The sequence below is a fragment of the Gouania willdenowi genome, chromosome 19 (assembly GCF_900634775.1).
Source record: "Gouania willdenowi chromosome 19, fGouWil2.1, whole genome shotgun sequence".
NCBI lineage: Eukaryota > Metazoa > Chordata > Actinopteri > Blenniiformes > Gobiesocidae > Gouania > Gouania willdenowi.
Window position 1 is genome coordinate 5,615,562 of NC_041062.1, and position 14,980 is coordinate 5,630,541.

Genomic DNA, 14,980 nt, shown 5'->3' on the forward strand with positions numbered 1-14,980 from the left:
TCAGAAAGTCTGATTTAAATCCCTTTTTTTTTGTCTAATTTGTTTTAACTTTTGTTTAAACCGAGAGCAGATAAACAGGTATCTGTCACAGTCTCCAAATCATTTTTCATTTATCTTGATAGCTTGATACAGTCTTTGCACACGTCATCCTGTGGAGAAGTGAATCTGCCTGACTTTGGTCTATCCCATGACTTCCTCTGTCTACATTTCTGGGCTTTGACTCAAACTCAAACCATTTGAGTTTGTAATATTTGTGAAGCTGCTGACACTCAAAATATACATTTCCAATAATTTGGGTTTGTAGAATGCACAAACTAATTCTCTTTAATATGATCTTTTAACTCATTCAAAAAAAAGTGACAAACATGTGACCAACACATTATTTTTTTATTAATTTTTTTAAATATCTGCATAAATTAATAATAAAGCCAAATTTTAATCTCAAGTGATGGAAAATCAGAATCCTAGATTCTCAAAGTGGGGTACACAAATTGTAATAGGAGTATGTGAATTGAAATTAAAAACAGTAAAATAAAGGCGGCGCCCTCGGAGGATGCTACATTCAAAATCATGCTAGCTTTCGAAAAATTACCTACCCTGCCTTTAAAATACTCATCGCATAAATTTTTTTCCAAACCTAAACTCTGCTGTGATCATTCGTTATTATCACTCTACATTTGTTCATTGATAATTTTTCTGTGAAGTTTGTTTTAAATAAGTTATTTGAGGTTGAAAAATGGGATTTTACGTCATATATGACGATGATTGACAGCCGTGGATTCTTGCGTAGCTCTCTTTGTGAATAGCAGTTACGTCATGAAGGAAAGCCGAGATGCGTTTTAAACTTTTCGTTCTGTTTTTTCATCTTTTTTGAGCAGTCAAAATGAGTTGTTCTGCAGTAAAGTGTTCTAACCAACCTGTGGAATCTAAGGTATATTTGTATGTTTTTGGCTTAGCTGGGCTGCGTAACAGTCATCAGGGCAATACGCTAAATGGGTACAAAATACACTCAGCCTGTGAGCCAGATAGCAAAATAATAGGTGACATGTAGGAGAGGTAGCAGCGCACCTTTGGATGAGAGATCATCCATATGCTATCGCAGCTCAGAGGGAGAGGGAGGAAAGGCGTTTACGAGACAGAAATGCGCTACATACAGGGTTGACGTTCCCATCAGCGCACACTCCGACCAGCGCAAGTGCGGGAATTCATGCATAATTGTGGCGATTGTGAGATAAAACCATAAAAAACGGGGTAAGCAGTGACACTCTGCATGTCCGGGAGGAAGAGGAAGTTACGTGTGTGCAGACTGACGGGAGAGGAAAAGTTGGAGAGGAATGCCAAAATACAGTAAGAAATATATTCAACTCTGACCCCAGATAGCAAATAATAATAATTTTGCATCAAAGCCGGTCTGTTTATATATATAATATATATAATATATATATATATATATATATATATATATAGATAAGGAAATTGACTGTTCAGATGTTAGAGTTGTCACTAAAGCAAAAAAATCGCTTTAAAGTCACTGACAGGGTTTTTTTTTTAGACAAAGGCTTTTTCCTCGCTTTTTGCTCTGAAAACTGAAGATTTGTGTAAAACTTGCTCTATTCAACGACTGATTGCAAAAGAACAAAACGAGCCAGACACAATTTTTTTTTTTTTTTTTTTTTGATGAAAGTAGAGGCTTCAGTCATTCAGAATCGGGTGTCCGATTTCAGATAGTCATAGTAGAAAATATTCTGTGGGTCTTTAAAATCAGTCAAAATGCTCAAAAACGGCTGGCACTGAGGGAGGTAGAAAATCTGAGAATGGCTGGCACTGAATGAGTTAAATGCGAACTGCTACAGTGCGCTGGGCATTAATGCTCCTTATCTTGGTCGCTAACCAACGTAAAACCACACTGAAGAAGCTACAGTGCGCGTCCACTGCTTCTACTACAACTAATAATAATAATAATTCATAACATTCATAAAGGGGCAGAGCCTCGCTGTCATTATGTGTCGGGGTCGCGCAGCGTGCGTGTAGGCCAAGCCCCGCTGCCTTTTTAAAGCTCGACCAAACCCAGCGCCTCCCCCACTCGGTCAGGGAACGAGACACGGTGAGGAGCTGCAGCCGCTCAGTCCATCCCTGTCACCCCTTCATCCTAGCTAGTTTAGTTGTCTTCATTTTTGTGTTCTTGGTTGTGCTGGTTATCCGGAGCAGCCATGTATCGGTATTTCGGGGAGCTGCTGAGCCGCACTGCGGGCAGTGTCCTGGCCTCGGGCTGTATTGATTCCGCTCTCCGGCGTCCTCGTCCCTGATGCGGGTCCGTCGCTACGCCGACGCCGCGGAGAAGCCCGACGACCCCAACTTCTTCAAAATGGTCGAGGGCTTCTTCGACCGAGGGGTTGAGATCATTGAAGACAAGCTGGTGGAGGACCTGAAGACCAGGGAGACCCCGGAGCAGAAGAGGAAGCGTGTGCGGGGCATCCTGCGCATCATCACAGCCCTGCAACCACGTCCTGAGCGTGTCTTTCCCCATCAGGAGGGATAACGGGGAGTGGGAAGTGGTGGAGGGCTACCGGGCACAGCACAGCCAGCACAGGACACCCTGCAAAGGAGGTGAGTCAGAACACTCTTTGACAGCTAGCCTGCTAGCATAGCTACTATTGATGCTGTCAACTCATGCTTAGCACAACTTTAAAAATTGTTTTTCACTGCTAGCTTTTAACTCAACCTCATATATTCTTATTGTTACAGCAGACCATATGTTTTTTATTCATTCATAGTCCAAAAGCCCAGTTAGTGGCAGTTATAGAGGAGTTTAGTGACCTTCAGCTCACCTGTGTTCAATACATTACTGCTGGACAGGTGTTAAAGTATACTGATCTATCCTACTTAAGTAGAAGTACTGTTACTTTATTGCAATTGTATAAGTTACAGGTAAGTCATACATAAAAAAAACTCAAGTACAAGTAAAAAGTAGCTCAATTGGAAAAGTACTCAAAGTAAAAGTACTAGTTCACTTTCACCCCCCACGTTATTTTTGGTTAATATTTCCGGCCATGTTTCCTTTTGCATACAGTAAACATCTCATATATAAACTTGAATAGGAAGAGACCAAATCTTGCACAATTGGAACTTAATTTATTTTCCTTTAAAAAAAAAAATGGCACCAATTAATTCAATTCAAAATTTTAACAAATCTCGGGCTGTAGTAAGCTTAGCTAATTTTTTCCTATATTTAATTGCCACTCTGCAATAGAATCCAAAACAACACATAATTAAAATGAAATTATATCTTTTTCACAATAATCTTTTTAAAACTTCAAAAGTAGAAACAGTTTACACACTAGGGGTGTACATTACCATGAATCTGACAATCCGATATGATTCACGATTTGCATGTCATGATACGATATTAGGGATGTCCGGATACAACTTTTTCACTTCCGATGCGATGCCGATATACATCCTTGTGTGTTGGCCGATATCGATCCGATACGATATCAGCTCGAATCATACATACTTTTATTACTTATTGTGTAGTGGGGGAATGTTAGAAAAGGGTTGATCAAGTGATGTTACTCAAACAGAGAACAATAGTCAACAACAATAGGTATGAGAAAAACTGGAGAAAAACTGAACCCATTTATTATTAACCTATTGTTTACATGATTATTATTATTATTATTATTATTATTAGTTATAACCTATTGTTTAACCCTTCAACATAATATCTACAGTATTCTACAATTGAATAAATATAATATAACATATATCAGAGATTTTAGATTGCAGTCCGATAAAATTTGATATTTCCCAATTCTTAACGAAACGATAAACCTTGTAATACATTACAATATTAATAGTTACACATTTCACCTTACAACACAAAATAGTATGAAATACAATGGTGTGTTTATCAAAATGTCAAATTACAATTTTCAAAAAGTTAGAATTTTGCTTCTACAACAGATTCTGATTCTGTTTGAAGTTCTTAAATTCTTTAAAAAAAAAAAAAAACTAACCAACATACATCTATAAAAGTGCCCAGTATGTCTTATGAAAATAAAGTGCAATCAACTTCCAAACTAAAATGCATTGTGGAATGGAATAGTTTAACAAGGTCTGATGGTGCGTTCACTGACACTTAGTGACCGGGCATTTACGTGCTATGCATGTTAGCGCAATTAAATGTTTTTGTATTTTTTGGTTAAAAACATAATTAAGAAAATCGATTTGGACTTTTATTTTTTTGGATCAGTACGATAAATCTCTGAATCGTACTTTTTCCTTACACCCTTACACCACTTCTGTGCATCTCGTTTCGCTTGAGTTTCGCATTGTGTTCATACTCAAAACCCATAGAAGTCTTATTTAATGTGTATATGAACAAGAAACAAAAAAGTTTCTCCAAAAAAATCCAAATACCAAAAAAACAAAATTCTCTTTGAAGGTATGACAGAAGCTGAGTAAGGAGTGCTATGCATATGTTTGCACAATTCAGTGGTTTTTTTTTAATTTAAAAAAAACATGATTGATTTAGACATTTTTTGGATGGATGGATAGTCAATTATTTTCTTACACCCTTAGTTTACACCACTGTCCAGATTTAAGACATGGACATGTTGTTTTTCCACTCGTCCCTACCCTTAGTTATCATCGCTCATTCGTATTCTCTCAGCAGTTCTTGCACTTAAGCAAAAGGACCATTGTCCAACACAGGGCGTATACACTATAACACTCAATGTGGTCTTCCTTCATCTGTCAGCTTTGTGCAGAACAGGCTGAGTCATGATAAAGTACCCTATTGGTTCAAAGTTCAACTATGAGGCGTTACGGACTGATGGTGGTGATGCATCCTGGGTAAATGGTGAACCAGGGAAGTGATGTAAAGGAAAAGCTGAGGAGGGGGTGGTTGTGCTTCAGGCTCTCCCATTCGTCAGCAGGCTGACAGGCGGTGGGGAGGGGCTCTGAGGAGATGAGGTATTCTCAGCAGAAAGATTCATGCCTCCCAGTCAAAGGCCAAGCGTTTACTGGTTCGGTTTGTGTCGCACATTAACAACTGAAGCCCCTCCACTGCACCTGCTGGTCTGGTGACTGTTGTTGACTTCTTCTGTGGGGTCTTATTTTGTAACGCTGAGGAGTTGTGAGGGTGTGGTTTAAGAAATAGTAACAAAATAATCCCCTGCGCGATGTTTAAACTGCTGTTTTTTTAATCCAAATCTTCACATGACTGAAAAAAACAAAAGAGGATGGGTTTAATTCATGTTTCATTAACTGTCAAAGATGGTTTTCAGTACAACAGTTGGTCATTTATTTGCACGCTGCATTATTTGAACATGTTTCAAAAAGGAGTAGGGAGAAACTATAAACTTATGATTTTAATATCTAGTACTATACTTTATTTCTGAACAATAATCTTCTCATAATATACACATATTTACACTATAAAAAGAGACATAACCCATTGATATATAGCTATATAATTATACTATACACTAATCTGTCCAAAGATATACACACCAATTTATATATATTTTTTCTCCCTTTAACACGTGCTTCGAGAAGACACATTTTATATATTTTGTTTAAATTTTTTGTTGTCCTTTGGTGAAGTGGCCGAAAGTAATTTTCTCTCGTAGGTTATGAAGAATATTTTTGCTGTATTTAAATGCTATTTGACTTGTTTTTTGAAGTGAAATGAATGCTTGCAATCTTGTTTTTGTAATTATTTAACCAAACTTCTGCACAGTATGTGTGATATGGTAATACTGTTTGAAAAATTGACTAATCAAGCTGCTATTGTATAATTGCAGTACATAGTTTAATTAAGGGCCTCCTGTTTTGTCTCAAACAATAGCTAGTAGACAACATTAGCAGCACCATTCGTTATCTTCAGTGTATTTAATCATTAATACGGTACATTGATCCCTCGCTGTGTTCGGGCCAAACTTCAAAGTGCAAAAGCAGATTTTTTTTTTTTCAAAGTGTGTGCACACGTGGTACTCATCATTTACCCCCTTTGACATGCACGCAACAACATGTGCAGTGCGCTAAATAAAAGTTCAATCACTTAAAAATCTTAGCAAATGTGATTAAATGTTATCAGAATCAGATATACGTTATTTATCCCAGGGGGAAATAACTTTTTTTTATTACAGTTGCTTTATAAATAGAAAAGAAGAAACATAAAAAAGAAGTAGAAAGAGTACATAATTAAATGTATTATAAAAGGAATTACACCTCCTGGAAAATAATACAAATGTACAAATACACACTGATAAATAGAAGTATAGTATAGAAGAGCCAACTGTAAAATCAAAAATCTGTCGGCCTGAAGTTTATCGTATGTGTAGTTTGCAAGCTATTTTAAAACCTGGAAAAACCTTTTGCTTCTAGAGTTTTCCATCTTAGCCTCAAGATGAAACTGCTCAGATTGCCTTTCTTTCAGAGGAATGTGTTTACAGATCTGTTTTGGTTGCTGTTGCCATGTTGGGAGGCTGGTTTTGTGCATAAATGGAGGGTTGAGTGGGGGGATGGTTGAGAAAAGGAGCAGCACCCACGCTTTTATTCCTCCCTTTAATTTGATCACTGTGCTGGAGATTTTTCTCAGCTTGGTCTGAGCTGAAGCAGCTGATCACTGTGTGAATAATAATAGAAAGATGGAGTCAGAACATGCTGTAGCAGTGGTCTGAAATATGTTTGGTTTTGTTCGGGGCTGGAATGGTCTCATTGCTACAACAGAAATGGGGTTTAGATGGGCACAAAATATGTCAGCAATTGGCATTTGGAAGAGATTTCAGAGTGTGATGGCTTTTACAAGCACTTCTTGTGTCAACTTATCTGGCAGCTGGCCTGCCATGGACCTAAAAAAACTGTTTACATATGTATATATACTTTTATTTATTCTTTATTTTTCATTTTTAAATATTTTTGCACCTTATCTTTCATTTGCTCCTTTTTTTCTGAGTGTGTATATTATTATTAGTGTTTTTCAATATGCCGTTTTAATTACCCCTCTGGGATTAAGTTTTCTGAAAAACTAGGGCTCGGCGATATGAACCAAAATTCATATCTCAATATTTTTTTCTCAAAATGGCGATATACAATATAAATCTCTCATTTGAATTCAGCTGAGCAATATGTGCCACTTTTGGCTTTTTCTCTTATAATGGACAGCATGTGTGAGTGAGTTCTGTGGAGTGGCTTGTTTAGATGAAGGTCTGGGTTAAGATGCACTCAGCAATGTCCATCTAATTGTGCTTTTTATGCTGTAGTTTATTTAAAAATAAAGCTATAAAATATATATTAATGTAGGCAATATTGTAGTTTTCTATATCGACAAAATTGAACACTCGATATATCTTGAATCTCGATATAATGCCCAGCCCTATTGTCAACCACGCACAAATAGTTCAGATATGTTTGGGGCCTCCTTGAATGGTTTCGTCATCTTTTCATAGTGCTTTGTGCTCTTGGGTTTCTTAGTGTACACGAACTCTGGATGAGCTATTTTTGCACTTATGGTTATTTTTCTCTCTCTTGCACACACACACACACACACTCTGACAGTGTGATGAAGCACTGAGGCGTATCCAGCCTGAATGTGTGCTCTGCTCGTGTAAACTACACATGTTCCTGTGCTAAGGGACGTATATCAAGCCAAACGCAAAAAGAACAAACGACTGCAGCGTGTGGGCCGGGGTCATCACGGCAGTCTGCTATTGGTCCTCTGTGGCCCCGCCCAGTGCTCGTCCTTCACTATTACCTTGACTGCCAGTCCTGGTTGGTGAACTCTGACCCGTTCATGTGTTTTTTGTGTAGTCATGGAGAACATGCTGTGGTTACTGACTCACTCTGCTCTGCCCCATGCATTTTCCTCCATATTATATAATCCTTTGTCATCTGTTAGAAAGTTGATCTTCCTACAAATTCTTTTTGAATAATAATGTTGAGGTTTAATTTATTCAGATGATTTTTTTTTTTAACCTGGAAATTTACTTTGATATTGCTTTGATGTGTTAAAAAAAAAAAGTTGACTGTTTTTCCACACTATCAATTACAATCAATAAAAGAAAAAAATGTATTACTAAGGTACCAAATTGTCAATTTTTGATTTTGGAAGCTAATCCATTCTCAACATATCTCGGATATTGTTGGTCCTCTAGTTTTTGGTGGACAGTTAGAATTAACCTCTGTGCCCCCCCATCCGTCCTCTGCCCCCACACAGGTATCCGTTACAGTATGGATGTGTCTGTGGGACGAAGTGAAAGCTCTTGCCTCTTTGATGACCTACAAGTGTGCAGTTTGTCGGTACGTCGCGTCACACTATTTCACATCCATTTTATTTAATTTTTCCACCAACACAAATACTTTCCTTGATGTTTTATTGCTGTTTTGTGTTCTTCCAGATGTGCCCTTTGGAGGAGCTAAAGCTGGAGTCAAGATCAATCTCAGGACTTATAGTGTAAGCCTGCTGATGTTAATCCTCTGTCAGACACACACACACTGGCCTATGCAGACATATTGTACGGTAGATGTTTAACATGAAACATGTGAAAGCCAACAGATTATTGTACTTTTATAGTCATAGCTCTCTGATTCTGTGGTAGATACAGATGTGTAAATAGGACTGATATATCCAACTTACTTGTTACTTGTATGAAATTGTACTAAAGTAAATTTTTAAACCTGCTTTTATTCCTATACACCCATTGTCGCACTTTGAGATTTTGCCTAAAATGTAAAGTGCATTATGAATAAAATGTATTATTAAATACAAGTAATTCATACATAAAATTCTCAAGTACAAGTAAAAAAGAACTCAGTAAAAGTTACTAGTTACTTTCACCCCAATGTTTTTTTCAATACTAAATCTTGCCACATACAGTAAACATCTCATGTATAAATTTAAGCTTAAGAGATTAAATCTTCCACTATTGGAACTTAATTTATTTTCCACACACTGTTTTGCACACGCTGTGCATTACTGATTTAATCTGATTGGTCGGCTATGATGTGATGCATTCGATTGTTGTCTAGTCATTTCATTTTTTGTAGTTTCACAATGTCTGTTAATCATTTTAAAACAAAAGATAACAAATTACTCAGTAATAGTTGGGTGTAGAAATCTATGAATTACTTTAACTCTTTTAAAACATACTTGATTACAAGTAAATAATTACTGATTTAGAAATGTACTTCAAAAAAGCAACTCAAATACAGTAACGTGAGTACTTGTAATCCGTTACTTTCACCTCTGCTTGTAATGTCATAGCTGTCTGATTTAGTGGTAGATGATAAATTTAAAGGCATTTTATTGCAGTTTCCAAACATCAAGTTGACTATAGTAAAAAAAAAAAAAAGTGTTCTCTTTGACCAAATGTTTCCCTTAATTATTAGACTGGGTTTAATTTAATAAAGCATGGCTCAACTATGGTGGGTTTCTCCTAAAAAAATGAACTTTTCCACAGGACAACGAGCTGGAGAAGATCACAAGGAGATTCACTATTGAACTGGCCAAGAAGGGATTCATTGGTGAGTGTGTGTTAGGTTTCTCTTTGCGTCACATTCAGTACTGTCCTGTTGCCTCCAACTGAGATGAAATAGCTCCGGTGGTGACGGGTGATTATTTCCAGCCTCGCCAAAGTAAACACTTCCTGGCATCCTGGCTGTTTGCTCAAGGCTGGGGGAGCTCAGGGTGTGTCTGACTGAATGGAGGAGAAAAGATGCAAAACAGTCAAAGAGAGACACCAGTTAATACCTGTGGGGATTGCTCACATGATTTCCACATAGAATAGAATAGAATCCTTTTATTGTCATTGCACATGCCCCTCCAAACAACATTCAAGTACACAAAGATTCAAGCCAAACAGACTCAATAAACATAAAAACAACATAAGATATGTTAAAAGAAACATTTTTTTATTGTTAGGTTGTTTACGGTTAGTTCAAACTTGGTCTGTCTGTAATAGTTTACGATTTTTCATGTAAAAATAAACAAGTTAGACAGGGAATGCTTCAGCAGCATATGAAAGGGTATAAACTTCATTGATGCTGCTGTAAACCGGGTTGAGGTCAATTGTAATTAATGACAAAAATCACGTAATTGTAATTGCGTTCAGATAATTGACTTTGAAATTGTAGTTGGCATGTACATTCTATAATTTAATTAAACTCAAAACTAACCTGGGAACCATGTTACAGTTTTATGTCTTACACATACTGTACGTAGTTAACATTATAAAAATATGTTTCATATCAAGTTTACTTGTCAGGTCTCTTGAGGATCATTTTACCATTAAAAAAAATAAATAAATAAATCAAGGGATATACTGATGCAAAAAGGCTCAGACGTCCATAGCCAAAAATATGAAAAATTATATTTTCATGGATAAGGGAAGCCCAACAAGGTAACAAAGAGATGAAAGCAAATTGGATGATAGTATATTTTACAGGTGATTTCACACCCGTTATCATAAAAGATGCTAACACAAGAGAGAGATCAATGTTTATTCCAGACTCAGTAATTGTAATTAATTGAAATTGACTTTAGTAATTGAGTACGTAATTGTAATTTACTGTCAGGGAGGAAAATAACAATTGGAATAAATGCTGTAATTGTAATTTAAAAATGTCGTTGACCCAACCCTGGCTGTAAGATGACTCCCCCCTTTGACTGGCAGACCATGTCATTGTATTTAAAGGCAGGAGTAGCTCAGTATGAGCTTTAATCTTAGACGTATACACTGGTTGAGGCAGGTTGACAGCGGGCCCCTATACCTCTGAATGCTTATGTTTGTCATGTCTGTAGTTTAAACACCAAAGATCAGCTCATCTTGTGCAAAGCAATGAGTCACGTTAGTGCCGTTTGCTTTAGGAACTGATCTCATGCTGTAAATGAAACCGGCTCTCAGCCCTGTCCTCCTATTTCCCCCGTTTCTCTGTGGTAACCCCGCCCCCAAATATGTCTGCTGCTGTTTTGGCTCCGAAGTCTCTTGAGTGCTGATAAATATGTGACCCCATGACACAAAGCCTGGTGCTCACATTTCCTCCAGCTTTTTTTAAAAATGTTTTATTTATAACAAAAGAGTTACTTTAAAGCCTAATTCTAACAGACGGACCTTGACGTTTGAGTTATGGGCTGAGATTTGTGCCAATTAGAAACTGAATTTGAATAGTTGGTATTGAATTTGAAGGTAACAACTTGAAATTGAATTCACTGTTTTGAAACTAAATTAGTAACTTTAAATTGTATTTTTTCCTGTTTTTTTCCTTAATACATTGCAAACATTCAATGTATCTGTTCTCCAATTTAATTTCACCACACGGAGACACACTTTCCGGTCCGAAAGGTTGAGCAATCGATCACTGATTCATGGAACTCCTGTTTATGTCTACAAAAACTCCTTTACGGCCCGTTGAGGTGACCGTAGATATATTGAACATTTTAAAAATGCAAACTCTTGATGAGGATAATAAACTCAACTTCTAACTTCTTCAAAGCAAAGAAACAAAAAACAAAGCAAAAGGGGATATATTAAAGGAAAATAAAAAACAAAATATCACATATCAACAAATGTGCATTAGATCAGGGCTCCCAAATGAGTTGGGTGTACAAAATGTATTTAAAAATATAAATCGGAGCATAGGCACATCAGGAGGAGATTAAGGTAAATATAGGTAGCAAAAAATGGTCAGTCTGTAAACAAAAAAATCTGGGGCGATGGGACATTTCAGTTAAAGTGTCTTTGTGAGCTTTGGGCTGAGGGAAAAAAAACAAGACGTATGTGCACATAAACATATATACATACTGTACATACACAAATGAACATAAACACACTTCAAATTAAAGTCTAAACATAACTTCATGCTAATGTACTTGTCTGAGTTTTTTCAGGACTATATAGATGTATAATAAAGGCCTTTATTATAGACATCTGTAGTTTTTGTAAACAGGAGCTCCATAAATCAGTGATTGATTGCTCAACCTCGCGGACTGGAAGTGTGTCTACATGTAATGAAATTGAATTGCTGCAGTGAATCGGAATTTGAGAAGCAGAAACATATTGAGTTTGGAATATACTTAGATAATTTTTTTCAACAATAACAATACAATTTCAAGTTACTAATTCAGTTTTCCAAACAGTGAATTCAATTTCAAGTTGTTCCTTTCAAATTCAGTTTCTAGTGGCACAAATCTCAGCCCATAATGACCAAAGAAACCCAATAATTATGAACTTTTCTTTTCTCTACCCTCCCCCTTTTTTTTTTCCACCAGGACCTGGCAATCGACGTCCTGCTCCAGACATGAGCACCGGGGAGAGGGGAGATGTCCTGGATCGCTGACACATATGCTAACACATCGCACACACTGTGAGTCCTCAAACACTAATCAGACTCGTATGCTAGCAGTTTGACAAACTTGGCTGAATCTTTTTTTTCTTCTTTTTGGCACAAATTGAGCCTTTTTTTTTAAAAAAAAACAAGAAGTGAGTCACATGGAAACCTCGAGCAGTGGTTTCCTGCCTCTCCCTCCCTCAGCCGACCACACACTTTCTTCGTAAAGGCTGCTTTGTCGGCTCCTTTGCCAGTTAATCTTACTTTTTAACATCTTTGGGATAAAAACATGTTAGATATTGAAGATGTTTCCCATACAAATGTTGAACTTGCATTTGTATCTGAAACCTAAACGAGCTTTTTTGATTCCTCTATTTTTTTTTCAGTCTGAGTAAAGAGGGAAAAATGTAATGAACAGAGTTCTAGTTTTTTTTTTTTTTTTTTTGATGGTTGCCTCAAAGTCTGTAGTTTTTGGATTCACAGCTGTATTTTGCCACCCTCATAATGAAAGTGTTGTTACTTTTTTTTTAATTGAGATTTTATGCCCAACTAATTTTTTTTCACCTTAAAAAAATACGCTGGTTAGGCATCAAATCTCAAAATGGCCAGAAAATGGCTTATAGAGCGAGGATTTTCTTTCTTGCTCTACCCATGAGATAATTTATAGCAGGAAGTTGGGGAATTTTTCTGAATGTTTGAATAAAACTATCACCATGTGATGCAAGTGCGTCAGTTATTTCCCCTCTTTATCTGTAAGTTACATAAACTAACTAGAATTTACTGAAACCAGCAGTAGTTCTTCTATTTTGGTTGCGTTACATCTTAAGAGGAACTCCTGCATTGTACTGTTATTGCAATGATTTGGTTTTAATATCCAGAATGTGTGCAATTATTATAATTAAAAATAATTAGGTTGCACTTGTGCACTAGCTGGCGAGGAAGCATGATTTCCTTCCTATAATGATTATAATACCTTGAATTTATTCACCTTTCCTACAGAGACGTAGTTGATGTTTTTTATTTACATTAACTTTCCCTACTGTTGGAAATGAGCTTCTTTTGTAGCCACAACTACAGCTTCACAAAGGTAGGCGTCATTTGTTTACTTGCAATTAAACTGTACACGTTAATGTGCCTTAGTTTCTGAGTCGTTTTCCAGCCTCCTCATGCTTTATCTAGTCTTCTATTTCAAATGGTACTGGCAGCGCTTTGGAGAGGGTGACATATTCTTCCTAGCATCTGAGCTCAGGGGATTATGGGTAGATTCAAACAGTCAGCATAACATTATACCGACAAACATGAAGCGCAAATGAGACGTTGATTTGATTTAGAAAGGCAACAAGCTCGAGGGAAACTAGTCAATGACCTGCTTGGTTGTTTGTCCATCATTCTGATCCTCCGTGTCTGCGCGCGCATGTGTGTGCAGGATATCAACGCCCACGCGTGCGTGACAGGAAAGCCCATCAGCCAGGGTGGAATCCACGGACGTGTCTCTGCCACAGGTCGTGAGTCTTCCACGGCATCGAGAACTTCATCAATGAGGCGTCTTACATGAGCATGCGGGCTTCACCCCTGGCTTTCAGGATAAGACGTTTATTGTGCAGGTACACACACACACACACACACACACACACACACACACACACACACACACACACATATTCTATTAAAAAACTGTCATTCACACTGTAATTAAACGCAAAACTGGGGAACCATGTTACATTTCTATGGCCTACACGTACGTAGTTAATAATTATTCAAATATGTTTCATACTACCTGTTTAATCTCTTGAGGATCATATTACCATTTTTAAATCTAGGGGTATACTGACAGAAAAAATTATTATTACCAATGTTTTCATTGATTAGGAAGCCTAACAAGGTAACCAAGATATTTTTGTGTATTTTACATGTAAGGATGTAAGACATGGGTCAAACTGACACGTTATCATAAGAGATGCTAACAGAAAGCTAACACAAGAGGAATGTTACATTTTATGGTCTTATTTATTAAAGGCTCAGTATTTTTGTGATTAATTGAGAATGTAATTAACTTTCAGGGGCAAAATTAAATTGTAATGGAAAAAATGCTGGTCACCATAATTTTATAATGTAATTGACCTCAACCGTGGTTGAGGTTGATGCATGTGTAGTTAAGTGGTTAAATGGGGGCTTTATTACAAATGTTTATTTTTTAAAAGCAGAGCATGTTTAAAGGTGAATTTTTCTTTTTTTTTTTTATACACTGCAATCGTTCGCTTTCATGACTCAAAGGATTTAAGCTTTCATTTGAAATCATTAGTGTTGGTCTCTAAGCTGCATGTCAATCAGAACCGAGCCATCTGCTTTAGTCTGATCTTCTCACACCAAGACGCACAGCATGATACAAGTCTGTTCATAGATATGACATTTAACGAAAAGCGTAAACAAGAGAAATGGTTCATTTTGCTTTGATTTTCTCCCTTTTTCTGTTTTGCCAAACTGAAATAAAAAAATGAAAACAATATGTTCATGAAAAGTATCTTCTAAGTCTAGTTTCTGAGTGAATCCATCCTTCAAACATCTCAGTTTGTACTTTAAAGGTTTTAACAGCAGAATTAATTTTTTGCACTCCCTCAGAAGTGATCACTGAGTTTTTTAAGTTTTATTT

General features: G+C 36.8%; 1 protein-coding gene across 1 annotated transcript in view; it reads left to right on the forward strand.

Annotated features, from left to right (window-relative positions):
* The first annotated feature begins 2,052 nt into the window (after positions 1-2,052).
* The window catches only part of glud1b (glutamate dehydrogenase 1b), a 19,209-nt gene continuing 6,281 nt past the window's right edge, over positions 2,053-14,980 (forward strand). Inside the window, 13 exon segments of the mRNA XM_028475430.1 lie at positions 2,053-2,283; positions 2,286-2,488; positions 2,490-2,607; positions 8,222-8,250; positions 8,252-8,300; positions 8,403-8,458; positions 9,465-9,528; positions 12,272-12,318; positions 12,320-12,357; positions 12,728-12,737; positions 13,757-13,835; positions 13,838-13,888; positions 13,891-13,934. Coding sequence (XP_028331231.1) covers positions 2,211-2,283; positions 2,286-2,488; positions 2,490-2,607; positions 8,222-8,250; positions 8,252-8,300; positions 8,403-8,458; positions 9,465-9,528; positions 12,272-12,318; positions 12,320-12,357; positions 12,728-12,737; positions 13,757-13,835; positions 13,838-13,888; positions 13,891-13,934 — 861 coding nt within the window. The 5' untranslated portion in view covers positions 2,053-2,210.